Here is a 25,384-nt window from a genome sequence, read left to right on the forward strand (position 1 = left end):
AGAGACACGGTGGTGAGAGAGAGACACGGGTGGGTGAGAGAGAGACACAGGGTGGTGAGAGAGAGACACGGGTGGTGAGAGAGAGACACGGGTGGTGAGAGACACAGGGTGGTGAGAGAGAGACACGGGTGGTGAGAGAGACACGGGGTGAGAGAGAGAGACACGGGTGGTGAGAGAGAGACAGGGTGGTGAGAGAGAGACACGGGGTGAGAGAGAGAGACACGGGTGGTGAGAGAGAGACAGGGTGGTGAGAGAGAGACACGGGTGGTGAGAGAGACACGGGGTGAGAGAGAGACACGGGTGGTGAGACGAGAGACACGGGTGACGAGAGAGAGACACGGGTGGCGAGAGAGAGACACGGGTGGTGAGAGAGAGACACGGGTGGTGAGAGAGAGACACGGGTGACGAGAGAGAGACACGGGTGACGAGAGAGAGACACGGGTGGCGAGAGGAGAGACACGTGTGGTGAGAGAGAGACACGGGTGGTGAGATCACGGTTCAGCACAGCACAATCGATGCCAACGTCGAGTCGATTCCGCTTAAATCGATTCGCGTATTTTCGAATCGCGTTTCGTCAGTGCGCGTGCGGAAGGTCGCACGTCTCCTTGCGTGGACCCGTAGCCTCGTCAAACCCCCGCGTATTTTGAGTTTCACCACCGAGTGGGACCTTGGGGGTAGGGAGAGAGGGGGCCTTGGGGTGGAGAGAGGGGGTCTTGGGGGTGGAGAGAGGGGGTCTTGGGGGTGGGGAGAGGGGGTCTTGGGGTGGAGAGAGGGGGTCTTGGGGGTGGGAGAGGGGGCCTTGGGTGGAGAGAGGGGGTCTTGGGGGTGGGGAGAGGGGGCTTGGGGTGGAGAGAGGGGGTCTTGGGGGTGGGGAGAGGGGGTCTTGGGGTGGAGAGAGGGGGCCTTGGGGTGGAGAGAGGGGGTCTTGGGGGTGGGGGAGAGGGGGTCTTGGGGGTGGAGAGAGGGGGGTCTTGGGGGTAGGGAGAGAGGGGGTCTTGGGGGTGGAGAGAGGGGGTCTTGGGGGTAGGGAGAGAGGGGGTCTTGGGGGTGGGGAGAGGGGGTCTTGGGGGTGGAGAGAGAGGGGGTCTTGGGGGTGGAGAGAGAGGGGGTCTTGGGGGTGGAGAGAGAGAGGGGGTCTTGGGGAGAGAGGGGGTCTTGGGGAGAGAGAGGGGGTCTTGGGGGTGGAGAGAGGGAGGGGATGGAGCTCAGAGTTGGGGTCATTACAGGGGTAGATGGAGCTATGGGGTCTGGGGGCGTCTCGTGAGCGTGGTGGTGGTGGTGAGTGAAGGGTGAGCGTCATGTGAGGGTGAGTAGTGTGGTGAGGAAGGTGGTGAGTGGTAGTGAGTAGGGTGCTGAGTGGTAGTGAGTAGGGTGGTGAGTAGGGTGGTGAGTGGTAGTGAGTAGGGTGCTGAGTGGTAGTGAGTAGGGTGGTGAGTAGGGTGCTGAGTGAAGGGTGAGCGTCATGTGAGGGTGAGCGAAGGTTCGGGTGAGGAGGGTGAGGTGAGTGAGGCCGGATTGGTGGGCGGCTATTTGGCAGGTGAGCGTGAGGCAAGGTGAGGGTGAGTAGTGTGGTGAGGCAAGGTGAGGGTAAGGAGGGGTCGGTAGTGGTGGTGAGGAGGGTGGTGAGTGGTGGTGAGGAGGGTGGTGAGTGGTGGTGAGGAGGGGGGTGAGTGGTGGTGAGGAGGGGGGTGAGTGGGGGTGAGTAGTGGCACCTGCTGGGTCTGCCCCGTGACCTCCTGCCAGCGGGCGTTCGACACTTCACGTGGCCTCAAGGTGCACGTGGCCTGGCACAAGCGCCGTGGTGACGTCACCGCCACTTAGTGGCGAATGGCGGTTGTTGTTGTTGGAGGGTGGTGAGTAGTGGTGAGGAGGGTGGTGAGTAGTAGGGTGGTGAGTGGGGTGGTGAGTGGTAGTGAGGAGGGTGGTGAGTAGTAGGGTGGGGAGTGGGGTGGTGAGTAGTGGTGAGGAGGGTGGTGAGTGGTAGTGAGTAGGTTGGTGAGTGGTAGTGAGTAGGGTGGTGAGTGGAGGTGGTGAGTAGTGGTGAGTAGTAGGGGGTGAGGAGGGTGAGTAGGGTGGTGGTGAGTAGGGTGGTGAGTGGAGGTGGTGAGTAGGGTGAGTAAGGGTGGTGGTGAGTAGGGTGGTGAGTAGTAGGGTGGTGAGTGGTGGTGAGGAGGGTGAGTGGGGTGGGGGCTATGCGCGGGCCGGTCCTGGCCGTGGTTCTGGGGGTGCGGGGTCCGGGCCCCCTGGACCCCACGTGTGCCGAGTGCGGCGCGGGGGTCACGTGGGACTCACGTGACCACGTGGGGTGCGAGACTCACCACACCCACCACTCACCACACTCACCACTCACCTCACTCACCACACTCACTCACCACACTCACCACTCACCTCACTCACCACACTCACTCACCACACTCACCACTCACCTCACTCACCACACCTACTCACCACTCACCTCACTCACCACACTCACTCACCACACTCACCTCACTCACTCACCACACTCACCACTCACTCTCACCACTCTCACCACACTCACCACTCTCACCACACTCACCACACTCACCACACTCCTCGCCCCAATCACCACTCACCTCACCACACTCACCACACTCCCCACACTCACCTCACCACACTCACCACTCTCACCACACTCACTCGCCACACTCACTCACCACACTCACCTCACTCACCACACTCGCCACTCACCACACTCACCACTCACCTCGCCCCAATCACCACTCACCTCACCACACTCACCACACTCACCTCACCACACTCACCACTCTCACCACACTCACTCACCACACTCACCTCACTCACCACACTCACCACTCACCTCACCACTCACCCCACTCACCTCACCCCACTCACCTCACTCACCACACTCACCACACTCACCACACTTACCACTCACCTCACCCCAATCACCACTCACCTCACCACACTCACCACACTCACCCCACTCACCTCACTCCACTCACCCCACTCACCTCACCCCACTCACCTCATTCCACTCACCCCACTCACCTCACCCCACTCACCTCACTCCACTCACCACACTCACCTCACCCCACTCACCTCACACCACTCACCTCACTCACCACACTCGCATCAAAATACACCACACACGCCACCATACAATCCATCATACAATACCACACCACCATACCATACACACCATCATACATTACACAACACACTAAACACACACACCATCATACTATACACACTAAACACTACACACCATACACACCATGATACAATGCACACCACGCACACCACCATCCGTACCATTTGCACTGCTTCTGTATCAGGCCTCGCCAATAGATGGCAGCAGTAGCCAGCACTGTGCAGCTGTAGGGGGAGCGGTGGCGCAGCGGTTAGCGCACTGCGGCTACGATCCCGGCGACCCAAGTTCGATTCCCGTACACGATCAATAGCAGCGAGAGCGAAAATCCTAACCGGTCATGGGCCTCCCCAAGGTCGACTCAGCCTCAAACTAGTACCTGCTGCGGTGTGTGTATAGTAGTGTGGCATAGGCTACACTACTATAGGGTTGGGCTACACCACCACCACCACCTCGTGTGCCGTGCCGGCCTTCATAGGTCGCTTTGCTGACCGCTAACAGCACTTGCCCCCTACGGCCTCTTTAGAGGGGGGAGGGGGCGTTACCCTTTGCGTGACCTCACAAAGCCCGCACGCGCTCGGCCCACGTGACCTCAGGACGCAGGCGGGGCCACGTGGGGAGCCGTCGACGGAAGGCGACTCGCGTCCGCCCCCTTGCGGTGTCGGCACGCGGTGACGGAGCGCGTGGCTCGCACGAGGACGGTTGGAAGTTCGCCAATCATCATCCCCGTCCTGTACGGGGTAGATAAACTGAGTGCAGTACCCCCACTATGTTGGGTAGGACGATGAACGGCGATTTGTCCGGCCATAGCAGTGTGGAATTTCCACCACCGGGCTGTCAACGTGTAGATGCAGGCACCGATGCCTCGATTCATAATTTTCCCACGAGATCACCGACACGCTTTGACCGCAGGGGCTTTCTAACTGTCGGTTCGAGCCCACGCGGCCACCCTGGTTAATACCGCGCGCTCTGCGTACGTGCAGGTTGGAGTGTGTGCGGTGCGGACCGGCCGGGGTGCGGTGGCGCTACCGCTTGCGGGTGACGGTGGCGGTGTTGGGGCCCGCCGGGGAGGGGCCCACCGGCCACGGGGCGGGTGGTGGTGGTGGTGGTGGGGGTGGTGGGGGGCGGGAGGTCACCCCGCGACCTCTAGCCTCCATCACGGTGTTTGGCCCCTGCTTGGATGAGTTCATGGGAGGCCCGGCACCCACTTTTAGACGGTGAGATCACACGCACACACGCACACACACACAATCACTCGCATAATCTTCTAGCAAAACAAAACGAGCGGACCATTATTTTGTTTCACGTATATCCATCTCCGCACATGAACAATGCAAGCGTTTTTATTCTTCACCCATCCCATCAGCGGCACGGTCTAACGCAAGTGCATCACTTCAGCAGCAGCAGCAGCAGCGGTTCGGTACAATCAAACTCTGGACCGCCTTTGACATCCAGTGTCTCATCAGCAAGAGTCGGGCTCGGCTGGACCCAATGCCGGTGATGTGCAGTGCGGTCCAGTTGCTCTGTGCCGAACCAATGCTGCCGATATGATGCACTCCCAGATTGAATGCCGTGTGTAAAGCAAAGCCGTGATTATGATAAATATTGGGGAGGACACCCCCCCCCCCCAATATTCAGATATGCTCAAAATGTCCCCCCCAATATATTGTTGTAAAAATATATTTCTGTTTATATGATCGTAGTTATGGTTGCACTTTATTAATCCTTAATCTCTGCCATTACATACAATGAAACAAGAAAAGCTAAAAAAAGAAAAAAACAGCAATATAATACAATACACACTATCAGACATTATTGTTAAAATTAAATAAAAGTCCATCCCATGTGATAGTGAATGTTTAAATATTTTAGGCAGGAAATTAGTTTTCCAATTTAGATTTGTTTTTTTTCTTGGGGGGGGGGGGACCCCCAGACCCCCTGGAAGATTTGCTCCCCCCCAAAGTTGACTCCATGGCTACAGCCTTGCTGTAAAGGAATACTCGTGCGTGTGTGTGTGGGTGTTTTATGTGGATGGACGGATATGGGAGTAGCAGGCGGCGTTTACGGACTCTGCTGTGCGTGGTGATGAACGTGGCTTGTCGTGCTCGTGGGGGGAGCGGTGGCGCAGTGGTTAGCGCGCGCTGCGCCGCTACGTACGAACCCGTCGACCCGCGTTCGATTACCCCGCTCGTGGCCTCCGACACCGTTGTCCATGATCTCAATCGGCCCTGGCCCTCCCCCGGCACAGCGTTCTTCATTGCAAGGCCCGCGGGCCACTGGCGGACCCTGGTTGCCTGTAGTGCGGCCCCTAAACCTGCGGCCCCTGACAATCACGCAGCAAGTGACAAGACCTCCCATCGTCGTCGTCATCGCCGCCGTGCTGTCAAACCCCCAATGGTTCCCAAATGTGCGGCGGCCCTCCTCACGGCCGACGATGTCTCATCGGCGAAGGTGGGCCGCCCGCCCCTCTGAAAGCGAGCGACAAACGCTGCCCCAGTCCGACTCGACCTTGGTACGAGTACCCGGTGCGACGTGTGAACGTCAGCGCTGGGGAGACAAAGGTTGCCGTGCTCGGTGCTTGCCGTGCCACCCCCCCCCCCCTCGTGAGCCGTGCCGGCCACGGCTCGCGAACAGCGCTTGCCCCAACAGTCTGTCGAAGGCTACACGGCAGAGGTCGCAACCGGGTACCCGATACCCGTACCCTACCCGATACCCGGCCGGGTACGGGTACCCGTTTGTGACCCTGGTGCGGCCGGTTACGGGTAAGGAATCAAAACCCGTTTGCGACCTCTGCTACACGGTGGGTGTGTAATCTTCGTCTTTGTTCTGCAGGGCGGTGATGAGCGTGTGGAGAGGGGAGGGAGATCACGGGGAGGGGCTCGGTGGCCGCGGGCCCATGGGGGAGCCCTGGGCCCTGCTGTGCTGCGCCACCGAACAGTTCTTTGTGGGGCGAACGTTCATCTTCGGCCTGCAGGTGAGGGTCCTGCAGGGTGGGCCAGAAGTCAGGGCACGTTGGGTTGTTGTTGTTGTACAGGGTGGGCCCAAAGCCAGAACACGTTGGGTTGTTGTTGTTGTTGTACAGGGTGGGCCAGAAGTCAGGTCACATTGGGTTGTTGTTGTACAGAGTGGGCCCAAAAGCCAGGTCACGTTGGGTTGTTGTTGTGCAGGGTGGGCCTCCGCATTTAGAATCAACATCTGTTGAGAGTAGTTGGCTGCTATAAATGTCCACATGATAAGCCACCTCGTTGAGCTGTCATGTGTTGCCAGGTCGTTTCTGAAGAAGAACAAGAGCTACATTGTAGCTCAGTGGGCCTTACCTGGTCAAATAAATTTACGTTTTTTTTAGTTTTCACCACTCCGCCATCACCGCTCCGACATAAATTTTCTCTACCCCCCCTCCGCCCCCCACCACTCCTAGCCCCCCTCTCGCCCACACAGAGCCCCCCACCGTACGAGCTTCGTGGCTTCCCACCTGTGGTGCACGCAGCCTCTCTCCCGCGGACTCACCGTGCTCGCCATCGTGAAGCGGCTCGCTCAGGTGCGGGGTTTCATTGAGGAAGCTGCGTGTTGTTGACTTGGGGTGGACTGTTGTTGTTGTTGTTGTGCCTTGCAAAACAACAAGGGGATTCTCATAATGCACACCGCACACACCATCATACAGCACACACCACAGACACCATCATACCACACACACCATCATACCACACACACCATCATACAATGCATACCACACACACCACACACACCATCATACCATAAACACCACAGACACCATCATGCAACACACACCATCATACAATGCATACAATACACACCACAAACACCATCATACAACACACACCACACACACCATCATACAAGAAACACCATCATACAATGCATACCACACACACCACACACCATCATACCATACACACCACAAACACCATCATGCAACACACACCATCATACAATGCATACAATACACACCACAAACACCATCATACAACACACACCACACACACCATGATACCATACACACCACAAACACCATCATACAACACACACCACATACAGCATCATACAACACACACACCACACACTTTCATCCATACCACGTGCAATGTTTCTATATCAGACCATGCCAACAGGTGGCAGCCGTAGCCACCACGTGGTGTGTCTGTGTGGGGAGCGGTGGCACGGTGGTTAACTCACTGCCGCTACAAACCCGGCGACCCCAATTCGATTCCCTGGTGTGATGTGAAAGCATCAGCACTGGGGATACAAAGGCGGCCGAGCGGGACTTGTGCCGGCCACCCCACCCCCTCGCTAACAGCACTTGCCCCAACAGTCTGTTGAGACTATATAGGTAGGGGGCATCTTTGTCTTTGTACTTATCCAGATGAATCACAACTCAGTCTCTCCGCGAGTCTCTGGGTTCTCTGTGCGATGCCTAATAATTGTTCATCGTCATCATCATCATCGTCGTCGTCGTTGTCATCGTCATCATACCGATGTTGACCCCCATCAGCCACGTGACACCCCGCCCCTCTCACCCACAGCAGGTGTCACCTCGTGACCTCCACCGCTTGACCCCGGGCCAGGAGGAGGAGGAGGAGGTGTGGACGTGGGGGGCGCCGTCTGACGAGGTCGAGGCGATGGTTGAGGAGGTGGAGGAGGAGGTGGAGGTGGAGGAGGAGATTGAGGAGGAGGTGGAGGAGGACGCTGCATCAGTGCTCAGCCTGCATCAGGCCTCCCTCTTCTTTTCATCTCCATCGACCTCTTCGTCATCGCTCTCGTCACCTCGTCGCAGGCTCTCGTCACCTCGTCGCAGGCTCTCGTCGTGGTGCGGGCGGAGAGGGGGGGGGCAGGGCTACCACCACCCCCGGACCCCCCTGGACGTCGCGTCCGCTGGAGCCGGCCCTGCTGCCGGGGGCTGCAACGATGGCGATGATGATGGCGACGATGGTGGTGGTGGTGGTGATGTGGAATTGTCAGCAGAACTTTTTCCAAGTGACATGAGCCACGCCGGCAGATGGAACCACAGTGGCCCTGCAGCAGCTGATGGTGGTGATGGTGGCGATGGTGGTGAAGGTGGTGATGGTTATAGTGGAAGTTGTGGTGATGATGATGGTGACGGTTATAATGATGGTGGTCATGATTGTGTTGAAAACGGCGATGGAGGTGGGGACGGTAGTGGGGATGTTGTAGGTGGTGACAGTGATGGTGGTTGTGATGGTGGTGCTGCTGCTGGTGGTGGTAACGGTTATAATGATGGTGGTGATGTTGATGGTGGTGATGTTGATGGTGGTGATGTTGATGGTGGTGATGTTGATGGGACAGACATCCCACGCTGCCAGTCGACGCCGTTAGCCACTCAACTCTGGTGGGGGGGGATCGTGGCCACCCCACGTCACACCCCACGTCACACTCCGCGTCACACCCCATGTCACACCCTCCGTCACACCACTCCACAGCACAGCCAGCCACACCACACCCCACGTCACACCCCACGTCACACCCCACGTCACACCCCACGTCACACCCCACGTCACACCCCACGTCACACCCCACGTCACACCCCATGTCACACCCCATGTCACACCCCGCGTCACACCCCACGTCACACCCCTCCGGGGGAGGGTGGGGGTCTCTCCCCAGATCTGTTCAGTGAGGGGGGCTCCTGGGACTGGGGGTGAGTGCGGGGGGGGGGGGGAGCATAGGGGGTACAGTACAACGTCACACGTCCGCCTCGACCGAGTAACCACACGCGGTAATGGAGTCTCGCCGGTTGCTGGGTAACGGGGTTTCACTGGTTGCTAGGTAACGGGGTTTCGCTGGTTGCTAGGTAACGGAGTGTTGCTGGGTTCAGAGTCTCGCTGGTTGCTAGGTAACGGGGTTTCACTGGTTGCTGGGTTCGGAGTCTCGCTGGTTGCTAGGTAGCGGGGTCTCGCTGGCTATCAGGGTCTCGCTGGTTGCCAGGGTAACGGGGTCTCGCTAGTTGCCGGGATAACGGTTTTGCTGGTTACCGTGGTAACGGTCTCGCTGGTTGCTGGGGTAACGGGGTCTCAATTGTTGCTGGGCAACGGGATCTCGCTGTCTGCTGGGTAACTGGGTCTCGCTGTTTACCGAGGTAACGGTGTCTCGCTGGCTAAAGGGGTCTTGCTGGTTGCCGGGGTAACGGGGTCTCGCTAGTTGCCGGGATAACGGTTTTGCTGGTTACCGGGGTAACGGTCTCGCTGGTTGCTGGGGTAACGGGGTCTCACTTGTTGCTGGGCAACGGGATCTCGCTGTCTGCTGGGTAACTGGGTCTCGCTGTTTACCGGGGTAATGGTGTCTCGCTGGCTAAAGGGGTCTTGCTGGTTGCCGGGGTAACGGGGTCTCGCTGGTTACCGGGGTAACGATCTTGCTGTCCGCTGGCCGGGTGGCCTGCGGGGTTGAGTGTTGTGGGTGGCGGAGCTCGTGACGGAGCGGGCTCGTGTGGGGGAGCGGTGTTACCCCCTCGCCCCTCGCCCCTCGCTCTGATGTCCAACTCGGCGAGTCGCGAGGAGACCCCGAGCCACCTCCGACGACGACGACGAGGAGGAGGAAGAGGGAGCTCGCTCGATCGGCCGCGTCGACCGCCACCTCGTCGGGTGGTGGAGGGCTCGTGACGCTACCCGCGTGGCCCGAGAGCCACGCGTGGTTGGTGGTGGTGGTGGAGGTGGTGGTGGTGGTGGTGGTGGTGGTGGTGGTGGATGGTGGAGGGGGTGGTGGTGGTTGGTGGTTGGTGGTGGCGGTGGCGGAGTTGGAGTTGGAGGTGGAGTTGGAGGTGGAGGTGGTGGTGGAGGTGGTGGAGGAGGTGGTGGTGGTGGAGGTGGTGGTGGAGGTGGTGGTGGGTGGTGGAGGTAGTGGTGGTGGAGGAGCGTCGATCCGGGGTCGCTTTCTTCACACGGCTCCACCGAGTCAAATTGATGCCGTGGCTACAGGTGGAGGTGGTTGTTTTTATTTCGCCAATAAACTAATACGAGAGAGGCACGTGGTGTTGTGATAAAATGTCTTGTTGGGGTGGGGGGGTGTGTTGTGATCTCATGTAATGCGTCATCGTCACGTGGTGCTTGTGACGTCATGATGTGATGAAATGTGTTGTGATGCGATGTTGGGGGGGGTGTTGTGATGTCATGTAATGCGTCATCGTGACGTGGCGTTTGTGACGTCATGATGATGTTGTGATGCCGTTTCTTCGACGGTCATCACGATCGCCATCGCTCACCCCGCATGCACCACGCAACTCACCTGGTGAGGGCCTGGCAAGCCCCGGGGGGGGCGGGGAGTTACCCATCCAACTACTAACCAGGCTCGGCCCTGCTTAGCTTCTGAGCTCCAGGCAGAGCGGGGTGCATTGTGGGGTGCGTGCGAGTCTGTGGCGAGGGGTCTGCGTCTCCTCCATCCGTTCCCCGTCTCGTCTCGCCCTCCATCGTTTATCTCGACACATTCGCCGGCTGAATGTCACGATGGGCGACGGGTTCCATGCACGTGTGTGTTGAACTTCTTTCGCACCGGACGTAGCCACCAGCTGTGCTATATCGGGGGTTGTAGGGTCAGCCTGCGTCTATGCCCGTCTATGGGTTTCCGTGCGAGTCTATGGGTCACTGTGTGTGAGTGTAGAGGTATCTGTGTGAGTCTATGGGTCTCTGTGGGTATATGTGAGTCTGTGGGTCTCTGTGTGAGTCTATGGGTCTATGTGTGAGTCTATGGGTCTCTGTGTGAGTTTATGGGTCTCTGTGTGAGTCTATGGGTCTCTGTGGGTATATGTGAGTCTATGGGTCTCTGTGTGAGTATATGGGTCTCTGTGTGAGTCTATGGGTATCTGTGTGAGTCTGGGTCTCTGTGTGAGTCTATGGGTCTATGTGAGTCTGTGTGAGTCTATGGGTCTCTGTGGGTCTCTGTGAGTCTATGGATCTCTGTGAGTCTATGGGTCTCTGTGAGTCTATGGGTCTCTGCGAGTCTATGGGTCTCTGTGAGTCTATGGGTCTCTGTGAGTCTATGGGTTTCTGTGGGTCTCTGTGAGTATATGGGTCTCTGTGAGTCTATGGGTCTTCTTTGGACTAAGTGTGTGCGTTGCTGTATGGTGCTCTGTGAGTCTATAGGTCTCTGTGGGTCTCTGCGAGTCGATGGGTCTCTCTGTGAGTCTATGGGTCTCTGTGGGTCTCTGTGAGTCTATGGGTCTCTGTGAGTCTATGGGTCTTTGTGAGTCTATGGGTCTCTGTGCGTCTATGGGTCTCTATGAGTCTATTGGTCTCTGTGAGTCTATGGGTCTCTGTGGGTCTCTGTGAGTCTATGGGTCTCTGCGAGACGGGACGATGTTCGCAGTGGTCTGAGTGAGGATGTTGAACACGACGGGACTGGTGACAATGCCGTGGTGGTGCTGACGATGACGACGACGACGATGAGGACAGTGTCCATTGCCCAACGTCAGCCGCTGACGGGTGACGTCAGCGCGCGTCCTCCCTGTCGCAACGCCCCGAGGCTTGGGCCTGAGCCAGGTGAGAGGGCCCCCCCCCCCATCTCGTCCCCTCCCCACGAGAGGCATCGCTGGACGAGTCAACATTTTTTTTAATGTCACACGCGGGACCCGTTTTGTTTTGCTCGTGTCACGAAGTATTAGCAAATAAGAATAGGGTCGTTTTACCCTTTCTCGGCAATAAAACCGGAGTTGTGCTAAGATTTCGATTTAAAGCTTTCGTGACTGCAGGGATTCATCTTCTTGGTTCTTTCGGTAAAGTCACGTAGAAGAGAAATAATAAAAAATAAAATAATTCTCACGACGTTTCGGCCACAACACAAGCAGCCGTCCTCAGGTGAAGAACAGGTCTGTCGGGATGACAGCGTCTGAATGAAACACCCCAGGGCTTGGAGCGTATATTTAAGCTGGGTTATTTCCCTTCTACGTGACTTTACCGAAAGAACCAAGAAGATGAATCCCTGCAGTCACGAAAGAAGCTTTAAATCGAAATTTAAAATCTTAACATAACTCCTGCTTCATTGCTACAAAGGGTGAAACGCCCCTATTCTTGCTTGATTTTAAACTTTCGTAATTTAAAATATTAAATTTTATACCCACGTGACTTTACCGACAGAACCAAGGAGTTGTTATTTTTATTTGTTATTTTTGACACTTTAAAAAAAATGTAATTCTCAAAAGTTCGCTCCGTCCCCAATTGGGGGCTACGCTGTTTTATGCATGGGGCTCTATAGGAGGGCCATTGCCCGAAACGTCGCCCGTTGTGTTTTTTTGTGTGTAATTAATTGTAAGGCCCCGCGCACAGTGGACGGCATTGATGAACACGCAGACTTCTCGATGGCTTTTTAATAACCGGTAACCGCTAGGGAAAACCGGTTAATGCTCAAACTTGGTTTGAAGCTTCCGTGACTGGTTCTTTCGGTAAAGTCTCGTAGAAAGAGAAAATAACTTAAATACTCGAGTACGACGTTTCGGTCGCAACACGAGCAACCGTCGTCAGGGAGAACTACATTTGACTCTCGATCCGCAGAGGCCACCGGTTCGATTCCAGCTCCCAGCGCGGTATTTGAGACAATGGGGGAGGGGGAGGGGTGGGGGTGGGGGTGGGTTTCAATCGGTGCAACCATTGCCAAAATTGCAACGGAATCGGTTACCGGTTCGTGAATGCTCCGAACCGGTAACCGATATCTGATATCGGTTTCGCCCGGCGAACAACTACGCCCCTCTCCCCAGCTCACAAACTCCCCCCAACCCCCCATCCTCCTCCCACCGCCATCCCTCCCGCCCCCCCCGCGAACCTCGCTCCACATCCCAGACTCCGACACTGCTGCCATCACGCGGGGAGCAGCAGTAGCAGCAGTACCAGCACCAGCAGCAGCAGCAGTAGTAGCAGTACCAGCAGCAGTAGCAGCAGTACCAGCAGCAGTATCAGTATCAGCAGCAGTAGTAGCATCAGCAGCAGCAGTAGCAGCAGCAGCAGCATCAGCAGCAGCAGTATCAGCATCAGCAGCAGTGACAACCATCATCCTGCCCCCACACGTGGAGCGGGCTCGGCACGTGACGAGGGGGGAGGAGCTTCGGACAGGTGAGTGGGAGACGCGGGTGAGAAATTCACGTGGGAGACGCGGGTGGGAGATGCGGGTGAGAGATGCGGGTGGGAGACACGGGTGGGAGATGCGGGTGAGAGATTCACGTGGGAGGTGCGGGTGGGAGATGCAGGTGGGAGACACGGGTGGGAGATTCATGTGGGAGATGCGGGTGGGAGATGCGGGTGGGAGATGCTGGTGAGAAATTCACGTGGGAGGTGCGGGTGGGAGATGCGGGTGAGAGATGCGGGTGAGAGATTCACGTGGGAGGTGCGGGTGGGAGATGCGGGTGGGAGATGCTGGTGAGAAATTCACGTGGGAGGTGCGGGTGGGAGATGCGGGTGAGAGATGCGGGTGGGAGATTCACGTGGGAGGTGCGGGTGGGAGATGCGGGTGGGAGATGCTGGTGAGAAATTCACGTGGGAGGTGCGGGTGGGAGATGCGGGTGGGAGATTCATGTGGGAGATGCGGGTGGGAGATGCGGGTGAGAGATGCGGGTGCGTGGCTGTAACACGTGGGAGATGCTCTTGGGAGGTACGGTGGGTGGGAGACACGGGTGGGAGATGCAGGTGGTAGAGAAAGGTGTGTGGGAGATACGGGTGGGAGATACGGGTGGGATAGAGTCCGATCTGAGCCCTAAGCGACAACGTTAATGGGACGGTTCCAACGTTGTTTTGTTTACTGCACGACCGACACACAAACAACAACAACAACAGCCATACAGAGAGATCTGTGTAACGTTTATATCGTGACATTTAAGAAGAACAAAGCACAACAGACTGTAGGGGCAAGTGCTGTTAGCGAGTAGCAGCACCTATGAAGGCCGGCACGGCACACGAGGGGGTGGGTGGCGAACGCCACGCCCGGCCGCCTTTGTCTCCCCAGTGACGAGTCGACCTAGGGGAGGCACCAGAACTGTTTCAGATAATCGTCACCCAGAGCTGAAGTCGATGTATGTGTGTGTATGATTCTGTGTGTGTGTCTATGATTCTGTGTGTCTATTATTCTGTGTATTTGTGTCTATGATTGTGTGTGTATGTGTTTATATGATTATGTGTGTGTGTATGATTCTCGGTGTTTGTGTCTATGATTCTGTATGTGTCTGATTCTGTGTGTACGTAGGTCTATAATTATGTGTGTCTATGATTCTGTGTGTATGTGTCTATAATTCTGAATGTGCCTATGATTATGTATGTGTCAATGATTGTGTGTGTATGTGTGTCTATGATTCTGTGTGTCTATGATTGTGTATGTCTGTCTATGATTGTGTATGTGTGTCTATGATTCTATCATCATCACCATGGTGATGATGATGACACTGAGAGACAGAGAGAAAGAGAGCAACACGTGGATTAGAGAACTCGTGCAGCTTAGACACGTCATCATCATCATCACTGCTCTTCATTCAGCAGTGGATAGACCACTGCGGTGGTGGTGGTGATGATTAGAGGCGAGTGGGGCTCGTGCAGGACGCGTCTCGGTCAGCTGGGGGTCGAGACTCAGCACAGAGCGAGAGCCGTGGGGATGTTGACTACCTCGCCTGGTCCACAGGAGGTCGTGGGTTCGACCCCGACCCTGACGATGCCTGCTGCTGTATATTTGGAGTTTGCGTGTCTCTCTCATCATCATCATCACGGTGGCTAGGAGATGTTAACTACCTCGCCTGGTCTACAGGAGGTCGTGGGTTCGTTCCCCAACCAAGACGCCTGCTGCTGTGTATTTGGAGTTTGCGTGTCTCCCTCATCATCATCATCATGGTGGCTAGGAGATGTTGACTACCTCGCTTGGTCTACAGGAGGTCGTGGGTTCGATCCCGACCCTGACGCCTGCTGTTGTATATTTGGAGTCTTTGGGTCTCTCTCCCCGTGGTCGCGTGGATTTTGTCTCCGACTCCTCCGGTCCCCCCCCCCTTCCTCCTCCTCCTCCTCCACCACCACATTAAGAAGGAGACATCAACGCGTTTGGAACAACTTTGGCTGCTGCTATGCATTGGCACGCGGTGATGATGGCGATGACGACGACGACGAGGAGCCGATCCTCTTCGGCGAGATGATTCTCCTATTCTTAGGTTTTTTCTGTAAAGTCACGTAGGTAAAACATTAAAATTAATAAAAGTAAAATAAAAATAAAAATCACGACGTTTCGGAGGCAACACAAGCCTCCGTCTTCAGGTGGAACCGTCACAGCCACGACAGCTGTATCAAGTAAATGAGAGATTGCAGGAGCCACCACTCCGTTTATATAATGGTTGGAGAGGGGGGGGAGGGGCAAGTGCAGCACACTTTTTATATAAACGAAGTGGTAGCTCTTGCAATCTCTCATTTACTTGATACAGCTGTCGTGGCTGTGACGGTTCCACCTGAAGACGGGGAGGCTTGTGTTGCCTCCGAAACGTCGTGATTTTTATTTTATTTTACTTTTATTAATTTTAATGTTTTACCTACGTGACTTTACCGAAACAACCTAAGAATATGAATCCTTGCAGTCACGAAAGCTTCAAATCGAGATGATTATCGTTCGTGAGGGCAGCGACGCCCGTGACAGCTCTGTGGAGGAGGGCCTTTACCTGGTTACAAAACAAATACAAATTGATTGGGGCTTTCGCTAAAGTCGCGTAGATAGGTTCAAAGAAAATCAACAAAAAATAACAACAAAAACAACTACGACGTTTCGATCGCGACGCAAGCAATCGTCATCGGGAGAGAAAAAAAAATAACAAATTACAAAAAAAATTGACATTCTAAGCACGGAGCGGCAGCGAATTGGGGAAGAGATCGTGACCTCTGTGTTGTCCACTTGGGTCACGCTCACCCTGTGGAGGAAGGGGGGGGGGGGTCCATGGGTATCCCTGGAAAGGGGATCTACAATGGGATCGCCCCCCCCCCCAGCTTTTTGTCGCAAGTGGAAAGTTGCCGTTGTGTGTCGCAAGCGGTCAGAGTTTTGAAATATGATTGTCTGCTTGGCGATCCCACAAACTGCGTGCGTGTGTGTTAGCACGTGTGTGTGTTAGTACGTGTGTGTGTTAGTACGTGTGTGTTAGCACGTGTGTGTGTGTGTTAGCACGTGTGTGTTAGCACGTGTGTGTCTGTGTGTTAGCACGTGTGTGTCTGTGTGTTAGCACGTGTGTGTGTGTTAGCACGTGTGTGTCTGTGTGTGTTGGCACGTGTGTGTCTGTGTGTGTTAGCACGTGTGTGTGTGTGTTAGCACGTGTGTGTGTGTGTGTTAGCACGTGTGTGTGTGTGTTAGCACGTGTGTGTGTGTGTTAGCACGTGTGTGTGTGTTAGCACGTGTGTGTGTGTGTGTTAGCACGTGTGTGTGTGTGTTAGCACGTGTGTGTGTGTGTTAGCACGTGTGTGTGTGTTAGCACGTGTGTGTGTGTGTTAGCACGTGTGTCTGTGTGTGTTAGCACGTGTGTGTGTGTGTGTGTTAGCACGTGTGTGTGTGTTAGCACGTGTGTGTGTGTTAGCACGTGTGTCTGTGTGTGTTAGCACGTGTGTGTGTGTGTGTGTTAGCACGTGTGTGTGTGTTAGCACGTGCGTGTGTGTGTTAGCACGTGTGTGTGTGTGTTAGCACGTGTGTGTGTGTTAGCACGTGTGTGTGTGTGTTAGCACGTGTGTGTGTGTGTTAGCACGTGTGTGTGTGTGTTAGCACGTGTGTGTGTGTGTGTTAGCACGTGTGTGTGTGTTAGCACGTGTGTGTGTGTGTTAGCACGTGTGTGTGTGTGTTAGCACGTGTGTGTGTGTGTGTTAGCACGTGTGTGTGTGTGTTAGCACGTGTGTGTGTGTGTTAGCACGTGCGTGTGTGTGTGTTAGCACGTGTGTGTGTGTTAGCACGTGTGTGTGTCTGTTAGCACGTGTGTGTGTGTTAGCACGTGTGTGTGTGTGTTAGCACGTGTGTGTGTGTGTGTGTTAGCACGTGTGTGTGTGTTAGCACGTGCGTGTGTGTGTGTGTGTTAGCACGTGCGTGCGTGTGTGTGTGTTAGCACGTGCGTGCGTGTGTGTGTGTTAGCACGTGCGTGTGCGTGTGTGTGTTAGCACGTGTGTGTGTTAGCACGTGTGTGTGTTAGCACGTGTGTGTGTTAGCACGTGTGTGTGTTAGCACGTGTGTGTCTGTGTGTGTTAGCACGTGTGTGTGTGTTAACACGTGTGCGTGTGTGTGTGTTAACACGTGTGCGTGTGTGTGTGTTAGCACGTGTGTCTGTGTGTGTGTTAGCACGTGTGCGTGTGTGTGTGTTAGCACGTGTCTGTGTGTGTGTTAGCACGTGTGTGTGTGTTAGCACGTGTGTCTGTGTGTGTGTTAACACGTGTGTCTGTGTGTGTGTTAGCACGTGTGCGTGTGTGTGTTAGCACGTGTGTGTTAGCACGTGTGTGTGTGTGTGTGTTAGCACGTGTGTCTGTGTGTGTGTTAGCACGTGTGTGTGTGTTAGCACGTGTGTCTGTGTGTGTGTTAACACGTGTGTCTGTGTGTGTGTTAGCACGTGTGCGTGTGTGTGTTAGCACGTGTGTGTTAGCACGTGTGTGTGTGTGTGTGTTAGCACGTGTGTCTGTGTGTGTGTTAGCACGTGTGTGTGTGTTAGCACGTGTGTCTGTGTGTGTGCGGGGAGCGGTGGTGTAGCGGTTAGCGCTGCGCTATGAACCTGGCGACCCGGGTTTGATTCCCGCTCACGGCCAACACCGGTGACGATTATCTGAACCGGTCCTGGGCCTCCCCTAAGTCCACTCAGCCTCTAGGGAGACAAAGGCGGTCGGGCGTGGTGCTGGCCACCCACCGCCTCGTGTACCGTTGCGGCCTTCATAGGTGCTCGCTAACAGCACTTGCCCCTACAGTTTGATAAGGCTATATGGGGGATCTTTATCTTTGTCTAGCGTGTGTGTGTGTAAATTCGTGGCGAGCGCGCTGCTCTATGAACCCGACCACCCGGATGGCTCACGGACAACATCGGTGACGATTATCTGAACTGGGCCTCCCCTAGGTCGACTCAGCCTCAAGTGAGTACCTGGTGCAGTGTGCAGTATACATCGCCACTGGGGAGACAAAGGCGGCCAGGCGTGGGTGCTGGTCACCCACCTCCTCGCGTGCCGTGCCGGCCTACACAGGTGCTGCTCGTGTTTGTCCGGGTGAGTGCGATGGAGTGGAGTAAGAGCGAGTGCGTGTGAGTGTGCGTGTGAGTGTGCGTGTGAGTGTGCGTGTGAGTGTGCGTGTGAGTGTGCGTGTGAGTGTTTTTGTGAGTGTGCGTGTGAGCGTGCGTGTGAGTGTGCGTGTGAGTGTGCGTGTGAGTGTGCGTGTGAATGTGAGAGCGAGTGTGCGTGTGAGTGGGCGTGTGAGAGCGAGTGTTGCGTGTGAGTGTTATTGTGAGTGTTTTTGTGAGTGTGAGTGTGCGTGTGAGAGCGAGTGTGAGTGTGAGAGCGAGTGTGAGTGTGAGAGCGAGTGTGCGTGTGAGTGTGCGAGCGAGTGTGCGTGTGAGTGTGAGAGCGAGTGTGAGTGTGAGAGCGAGTGTGAGTGTGCGTGTGAGTGTGAGAGCGAGTGTGAGTGTGCGTGTGAATGTGAGAGCGAGTGTTGCGTGTGAGTGTTATTGTGAGTGTTTTTGTGAGTGTGAGTGTGCGTGTGAGAGCGAGTGTGAGTGTGAGAGCGAGTGTGCGTGTGAGTGTGCGAGTGTGCGTGTGAGTGTGCGAGCGAGTGTGCGTGTGAGTGTGAGAGCGAGTGTGAGTGTGAGAGCGAGTGTGAGTGTGCGTGTGAATGTGAGAGCGAGTGTGCGTGTGAGTGGGCGTGTGAGAGCGAGTGTTGCGTGTGAGTGTTATTGTGAGTGTTTTTGTGAGTGTGAGTGTGCGTGTGAGAGCGAGTGTGAGTGTGAGAGCGAGTGTGAGTGTGAGTGTGAGAGCGAGTGTGCATGTGAGTGTGCGAGCGAGTGTGCGTGTGAGTGTGAGAGCGAGTGTGAGTGTGAGAGCGAGTGTGAGTGTGCGTGTGAATGTGAGAGCGAGTGTGCGTGTGAGTGGGCGTGTGAGAGCGAGTGTTGCGTGTGAGTGTTATTGTGAGTGTTTTTGTGAGTGTGAGTGTGCGTGTGAGAGCGAGTGTGAGTGTGAGAGCGAGTGTGAGTGTGAGTGTGAGAGCGAGTGTGCGTGTGAGTGTGCGAGCGAGTGTGCGTGTGAGTGTGAGAGCGAGTGTGAGTGTGCGTGTGAATGTGAGAGCGAGTGTGCGTGTGAGTGGGCGTGTGAGAGCGAGTGTTGCGTGTGAGTGTTATTGTGAGTGTTTTTGTGAGTGTGAGTGTGCGTGTGAGTGTGAGAGCGAGTGTGCGTGTGAGTGTGCGAGCGAGTGTGCGTGTGAGTGTGAGAGCGAGTGTGCGTGTGAGTGTGCGTGTGAGTGTGAGAGCGAGTGTGCGTGTGAGTGTGCGAGCGAGTGTGCGTGTGAGTGTGAGAGCGAGTGTGCGTGTGAGTGTGCGTGTGAGTGTGAGAGCGAGTGTGCGTGTGAGTGTGCGAGCGAGTGTGCGTGTGAGTGTGCGAGCGAGTGTGCGTGTGAGTGTTTTTGTGAGTGGAGCGGTGAGTGGAGCGGTGAGCGCGCTGCACTGTGAGCCCGACCCCCGGGTTTGATTCCTGCCCACGGTCACAGCAAACACCAACGACGATTGTCTGAACCGGTCCTGGGTCTCTTCCCCCTTAGGTAGACTCGGCCTAAAATGAGTACCTGGTGCACTGGCCCCAACAGCCTGCTTAGGCAATGTGCGGGATCATTGTTTTTTTGCTTCTGCGTGTATGTGTGTGTGTCTATGTTTCTGTGTGTATGTGTGTCTATGATTCTCTGTGTATGTGTGTCTGTATGTGTGTCTATGATTCTCTGTGTATGTGTGTCTGGATGTGTGTCTATGATTCTGTGTGTATGTGTACCTATGATTCTGTGTATGTGTGTATGTGATTAATGATGTATGTGTGCCTATGATTCTGTGTGTATGTGTGTCTGTGATTCTGTGTGTATGCGTGCCAATGATTATGTGTGTGTGTGCGTGTCTATGAGTCTGTGTGTATGGGTGACTATGATTCTGTGTGTGTGCGTGTTTATGAGTCTGTGTGTATGGGTGACTATGATTCTGTGTGTGTGCGTGTCTATGAGTCTGTGTGTATGGGTGACTATGATTCTGTGTGTGTGCGTGTTTATGAGTCTGTGTGTATGGGTGACTATGATTCTGTGTGTGTGCGTGCCCACGATTCCGCGTGTCTATGAGTCTGTGTGTATGGGTGTCTTATGAGTCTGTGTGTGTGCGTGTCTATGAGTCTGTGTGTATGTGTGTCTTATGAGTCTGTGTGTGTGCGTGTTTATGAGTCTGTGTGTATGTGTGACTATGCTTCTGTGTGTGTGTGCGTGTTTATGAGTCTGTGTGTATGGGTGACTATGATTCTGTGTGTGTGCGTGTCTATGAGTCTGTGTGTATGGGTGACTATGATTGTGTATGTGTGCGTGTCTATGAGTATGTGTGTATGTGTGACTATGATTCTGTGTGTGTGCATGTCTATGAGTCTGTGTGTATGTGTGACTATGATTCTGTGTGTGTGCGTGTCTATGAGTCTGTGTGTATGGGTGACTATGATTCTGTGTGGGTGCGTGTCTATGAGTCTGTGTGTAAGGGTGACTATGCTTCTGTGTGTGTGCGTGTTTATGAGTCTGTGTGTATGTGTGACTATGCTTCTGTGTGTGTGCGTATCTATGAGTCTGTGTGTATGTGTGACTATGCTTCTGTGTGTGTGCGTGTTTATGAGTCTGTGTGTATGGGTGACTATGCTTCTGTGTGTGTGCGTATCTTTGAGTCTGTGTGAATGTGTGACTATGCTTCTGTGTGTGTGCGTGTTTATGAGTCTGTGTGTATGTGTGACTATGCTTCTGTGTGTGTGCGTGTCTATGAGTCTGTGTGTATGTGTGACTATGATTCTGTGTGTGTGTGTGCCCACGATTCCACGTGTCTCCGAGAGTAGGATGAGAAGGAAGAGGTGAATGGAGAGGAGGTGGAGCGAGGGGACTGAGTGAAGAACTCGACTCCCAGGGGGGGTCTCTACCCCCCTCCCCATGCCACCGCAAGTCACGAACCTGAGCGGGGGCCCCCCCCCCGAGGGCCCCCCCCCCCCCAGGGGAGCGAGCGGGGGGCCTGGACCTGGTGGCCGTGGCCGTGGTCGTCTCCTTCCTGGCGCTGGGCCTGGCCGGCATCTCGCTCTGCAGGCTGCTGCAGCGACACGGGGGCCGCTGCAAGGCCGCCGGCAAGGGGCACGGAGGCCCCGCAGGGCCGCAGGATGACGACGGTGAGGACGTGGCGGTGGCGGTGGTGGTGGGGGTGGTGGTGGTGGCGGCGGTGGTGGTGGTGGTGGTGGCGGTGGTGGTGGTGGCGGGTGGCGGTGGCGGCGGTGGTGGTGGCGGTAGTGGCGGCGGTGTTGGCGGTGGTAGTGGTGGTGGTAGTGGCGGTGGTGGTGGTGGCGGTGGCGGCGGTGGTGGTGGCGGTAGTGGTGGTGGTAGTGGCGGTGGTGGTGGTGGCGGTGGTGGTGGTAGTGGCGGTGGTAGCGGTGGTAGCGGTGGTAGTGGTGGTGGCGGCGGTGGTGGGCGGTGGCGGCGGTGGAGGTGGTGGCGGTAGCGATTGTCTTTGGTGTTGGTGGTGGTTGTCAGAGCAGTTGATCTTCTGGCTGGCCTCCCTGTTGACCGTCTCGTTGATTGTTGATGTGCTCTTTGACCCCCCTGGTTGACCTCCTGGTTGACCTCCTACAGGGATGGACTCTGAGGAGGAGATGATTCGCCACATCGCCCGCCTCGTCACGGAGAACCCAGCCAATCACAACGCCCTCCTCGCCCTGCAGCAGCAGCAGAGACCCAACACGTGGGCAGCACACCGCACACACCCACTCCACACTCACCTACACCCACTCCTACACCCACTCCTACACTCACCCACACTCACACACACACACGCACACACACGCACACACTCACCACACACTCACCCACTCCACACTCACCCCACTCACCCACACTCACCCACACTCACCACACACTCACCCACTCCACACTCACCTACACCCACTCCTACACTCACCCCACTCACCCACACTCACACACACGCTCACCACACACTCACCCACACTCACCACACACACACACATGCACACACTCACCACACACTCACCCACACTCACCCACACTCACCACACACTCACCCCACTCACCCCACACTCACCCCACTCTCACCCACACTCACCACACACTCACCCACACTCACCCACATTCATCCCACTCACCCCACACTCACTCACCCCACACACTCCCCACACTCACCCCACTCACCCCACACTCACCCCACTCTCACCCACACTCACCACACACTCACCCACACTCACCCACATTCATCCCACTCACCCCACACTCACTCACCCCACACACTCCCCACACTCACCCCACTCACCCCACACTCACCCCACTCTCACCCCACACTCACCCACACTCACCACACACTCACCCACACTCACCCATATTCACCTCACTCACCCCACACTCACTCCACCCCACACTCACCCACTCCCCACACCCCACTCACCCCCTCACCCACTCCCCACACTCACCCACTCCCCACACTCACCCCACACTCACCCACTCCCCACTCACCCACACTCACCCACTCCCCACACTCACCCACACTCACCCACTCCCCACACTCCCGCACTCATCCCCACTCCCCGCACTCACTTCACTCACCCACACCTCACCCCACACTCCCACACTCTCACACTCCCCCCCCTGCCCCCCCCCTGCCCCCCCCCCTGCCCCCCCCCTGCCCCCCCCCTGCCCCCCCCCCTGCCCCCCCCCCTGCCCCCCCCCCTGCCCCCCCCCCTGCCCCCCCCCCTGCCCCCCCCCCTGCCCCCCCCCCCTGCCCCCCCCCCTGCCCCCCCCCTGCCCCCCCCCTGCCCCCCCCCCCCCCCCCCCGAACAGAGTCACCCCGGCCTCGTCGCTCCTCTGGCTGCCCTTGCCGGACTCCACCTTCCGGCCCCCCCCCGCGTCCCCTCGGCGGGGGGGGGGCGGTGGCCGCTCGGGACCCCGAGCCCGGTGCGGGGGGGCCGGGCGGGGACCCCGGGGGACCCCCGCGAGGGGGGGGGGGGCCCCCCCCGCGGCCCCAGGAGGTGGAGCCTCGCGACCCCCGGCTCAGGCGTGGGCCGGGTGGGGGGGGGCGGGCTCCGGGCTCGGCTGGCGGAGACCCCCGGAGGCGTCGGAGGGGGCGCGGGAGATCGGGGGTCCCGCCAAGGGGGTCGCCAAGGGGGTCGCCAAGGGGGTCGGCAAGACGCGAGCGGCGGGGGAGGGGGCCAAGCGGTCCGTGGGCCGGTGAGTTGCATTCTGGTGCCCCCCCCACGCCCAACTGGGACCCCCACTTTCATATAGCGACCCCCCAGTCACCCACAGCCACCCACACAGCCACCCACACAGCCACCCACACAGCCACCCACACAGCCACCCACACAGCCACCCACACAGCCACCCACAGCTACCCACAGCTCCCCCTGAGATCCCTTCGTCTTGAAATCGACATCCGGAAGTGGATATCACAAAGCTACCTCCGAGTTCCCTAATCTCCCAGTGTCGCTCCTCTGGCCCACGCACGACGGCCCCGCTGAAGTAGACTTCGCAGAGCGACCGCGTCGTCGTTGTGTGACCAAGTCTACGCGAGCGTGCCGAAGTGTCCCACCTGCCACAGCTAAACTCACACCCACAGTGGAACTGGAGTCGGGACAGACAAACAAAACCCACATTCCCCCAATGCTGAGAAATCCCCCGCAAATCACTCAACTGGGATCATACGCGGCAGTAGTAGCGGCAACATCACCCCCCCCAGGACCTCCCTCAGCCCCCCCCCACCCCCCCAACCAGGCTCGTCACCCTAACCGGGGTTCGTGGGTTTCTCCCTCCAGGTTTCACGTGACTCCTATCTCAGAGGCGGGCAGAAGGGCTTCGGCGATGACGAAGGGGGGGCTGCTCCCCCTTGGTCCACGGGGGTCCGGGGATTCTGGGGGGCCCAGCGGGACTCGGGAGGGGAGGGGTGATGCCTAAGGCGATGGGAGTTGCTATCGGACGGGAGCAAAGTGTCGCTGGACTGGAGGTTAGACCGACATCACCGTCATCATCATTGTCTGCATCCGGAATTATCAACACGGACTTTAATATCGTCGACGGAAAGAGATGGAACAGGCAAGGAACAAGATGGAACAAGCGAGAAACGAGATGGAATGAGATGGAACAGGCGAGGAACGCAATGCAGACGAGACGAGATCTCCATTGTTTTATTTGGGATCAAGTCCTTCACTAAATCCAGAGGAGACAAACTCATTCTGCCACACGCACTTCAGTCATTCCTGATGTTACTCCCCCACGCACGTCGGTAACGTCTTCCCATTAGCACGCTCGGCTACGTACGGTGCGAAAGAAGTTCAACAGACATCCATCGCCGCCCCTCCGCCACCACACATCAACTCACTCCCTGCGTCCTTCCTCCCCAGTTGACGTCAACTCATTCTCCGCGTTATTCTCCACACAGTTGACATGAACTCATTCCCTCCGTCGCTCCTCCTCCTCCTCCCCACACACACTAAAGTTAACGTTCAAAGCGCTGAATAAAATAATAACCACGAGTGTTTGTGAGCTGGTCACGGTGTCATCGCGGGGTCGTCGCGGGGTCGTCAGGGGGTCATCAGGGGGTCGTCGTGGGGTCGTCGCGGGGTCGTCAGGGGGTCGTCGTGGGGTCGTCGTGGGGTCGTCGCGGGGTCGTCAGGGGGTCGTCGTGGGGTCGTCGCTTGGTCATCAGGGGGTCGTCGCGGGATCATCACGGGGTCATCACGGGGTCATCACAGGGTCGTGCTGACCCCTCACGTGTTGCGTTCCGTCTGCCGGCGGAACCCTGGAATGGAACGAGGTGGGGGGGGGGGGCGAGAGTGTGTGTGTTAGTACGTGCGTGTGTTAGTGTGTGCATGTGTGCGTACGTGCGTGCGTGTGCGTGCTTGCGTGTGTGCGTGTACACGTGTGCGCGTGTGTGCGTATGTGCGTGTGTGCGTGTGTGTGTATGTGTGTGCGTGTGTGCGTGTGTGTGAGCGTGCGTACACGTGTGTGAGCGTGCGTACACGTGTGCGTGCGTGCGTGCGAGTGTATGTGTGTGTGTGTCACACCGTAAGGGAAGAAGCG

At 56.7% G+C, this 25,384-nt stretch overlaps 1 protein-coding gene and 1 long non-coding RNA gene across 2 annotated transcripts; both read left to right on the forward strand.

The window, feature by feature from the left end:
• Positions 1-4,265: 4,265 nt before the first annotated feature.
• Positions 4,266-8,808, forward strand: LOC144739930 (uncharacterized). The gene is made up of 4 exons (XM_078622813.1): positions 4,266-4,347; positions 5,963-6,104; positions 6,549-6,668; positions 7,672-8,808. The coding sequence occupies exons 1-4, from the start codon at positions 4,319-4,321 to the stop codon at positions 8,806-8,808; spliced, it is 1,428 nt and encodes a 475-aa protein (XP_078478939.1). The 5' UTR covers positions 4,266-4,318.
• A 4,132-nt stretch (positions 8,809-12,940) lies between these two features.
• LOC144739931 (uncharacterized) lies at positions 12,941-22,032 on the forward strand. Its single transcript, XR_013589543.1, has 4 exons — positions 12,941-13,197; positions 18,171-18,315; positions 21,157-21,477; positions 21,935-22,032. It is a non-coding gene; the product is annotated as an uncharacterized LOC144739931 (long non-coding RNA).
• Positions 22,033-25,384: the final 3,352 nt, after the last annotated feature.

This window comes from Lampetra planeri, unplaced genomic scaffold (genome assembly GCF_965212315.1).
Source record: "Lampetra planeri unplaced genomic scaffold, kcLamPlan1.2.h2 scaffold_1793, whole genome shotgun sequence".
In the NCBI taxonomy this organism is placed as follows: Eukaryota; Metazoa; Chordata; class Hyperoartia; order Petromyzontiformes; family Petromyzontidae; genus Lampetra; species Lampetra planeri.

What these genes read in the sequence shown, in the direction of transcription:
- LOC144739930 (XM_078622813.1), top strand. Translation starts at nt 4,319, where the DNA reads ATGGGAGGCCCGGCACCCACTTTTAGACG. An exon ending in CCGGCACCCACTTTTAGACG is followed by an intron (nt 4,348 to 5,962) that starts GTGAGATCACAC and finishes TTTGTTCTGCAG; the next exon opens with GGCGGTGATGAGCGTGTGGA. An exon ending in TCGTGAAGCGGCTCGCTCAG is followed by an intron (nt 6,669 to 7,671) that starts GTGCGGGGTTTC and finishes TCTCACCCACAG; the next exon opens with CAGGTGTCACCTCGTGACCT.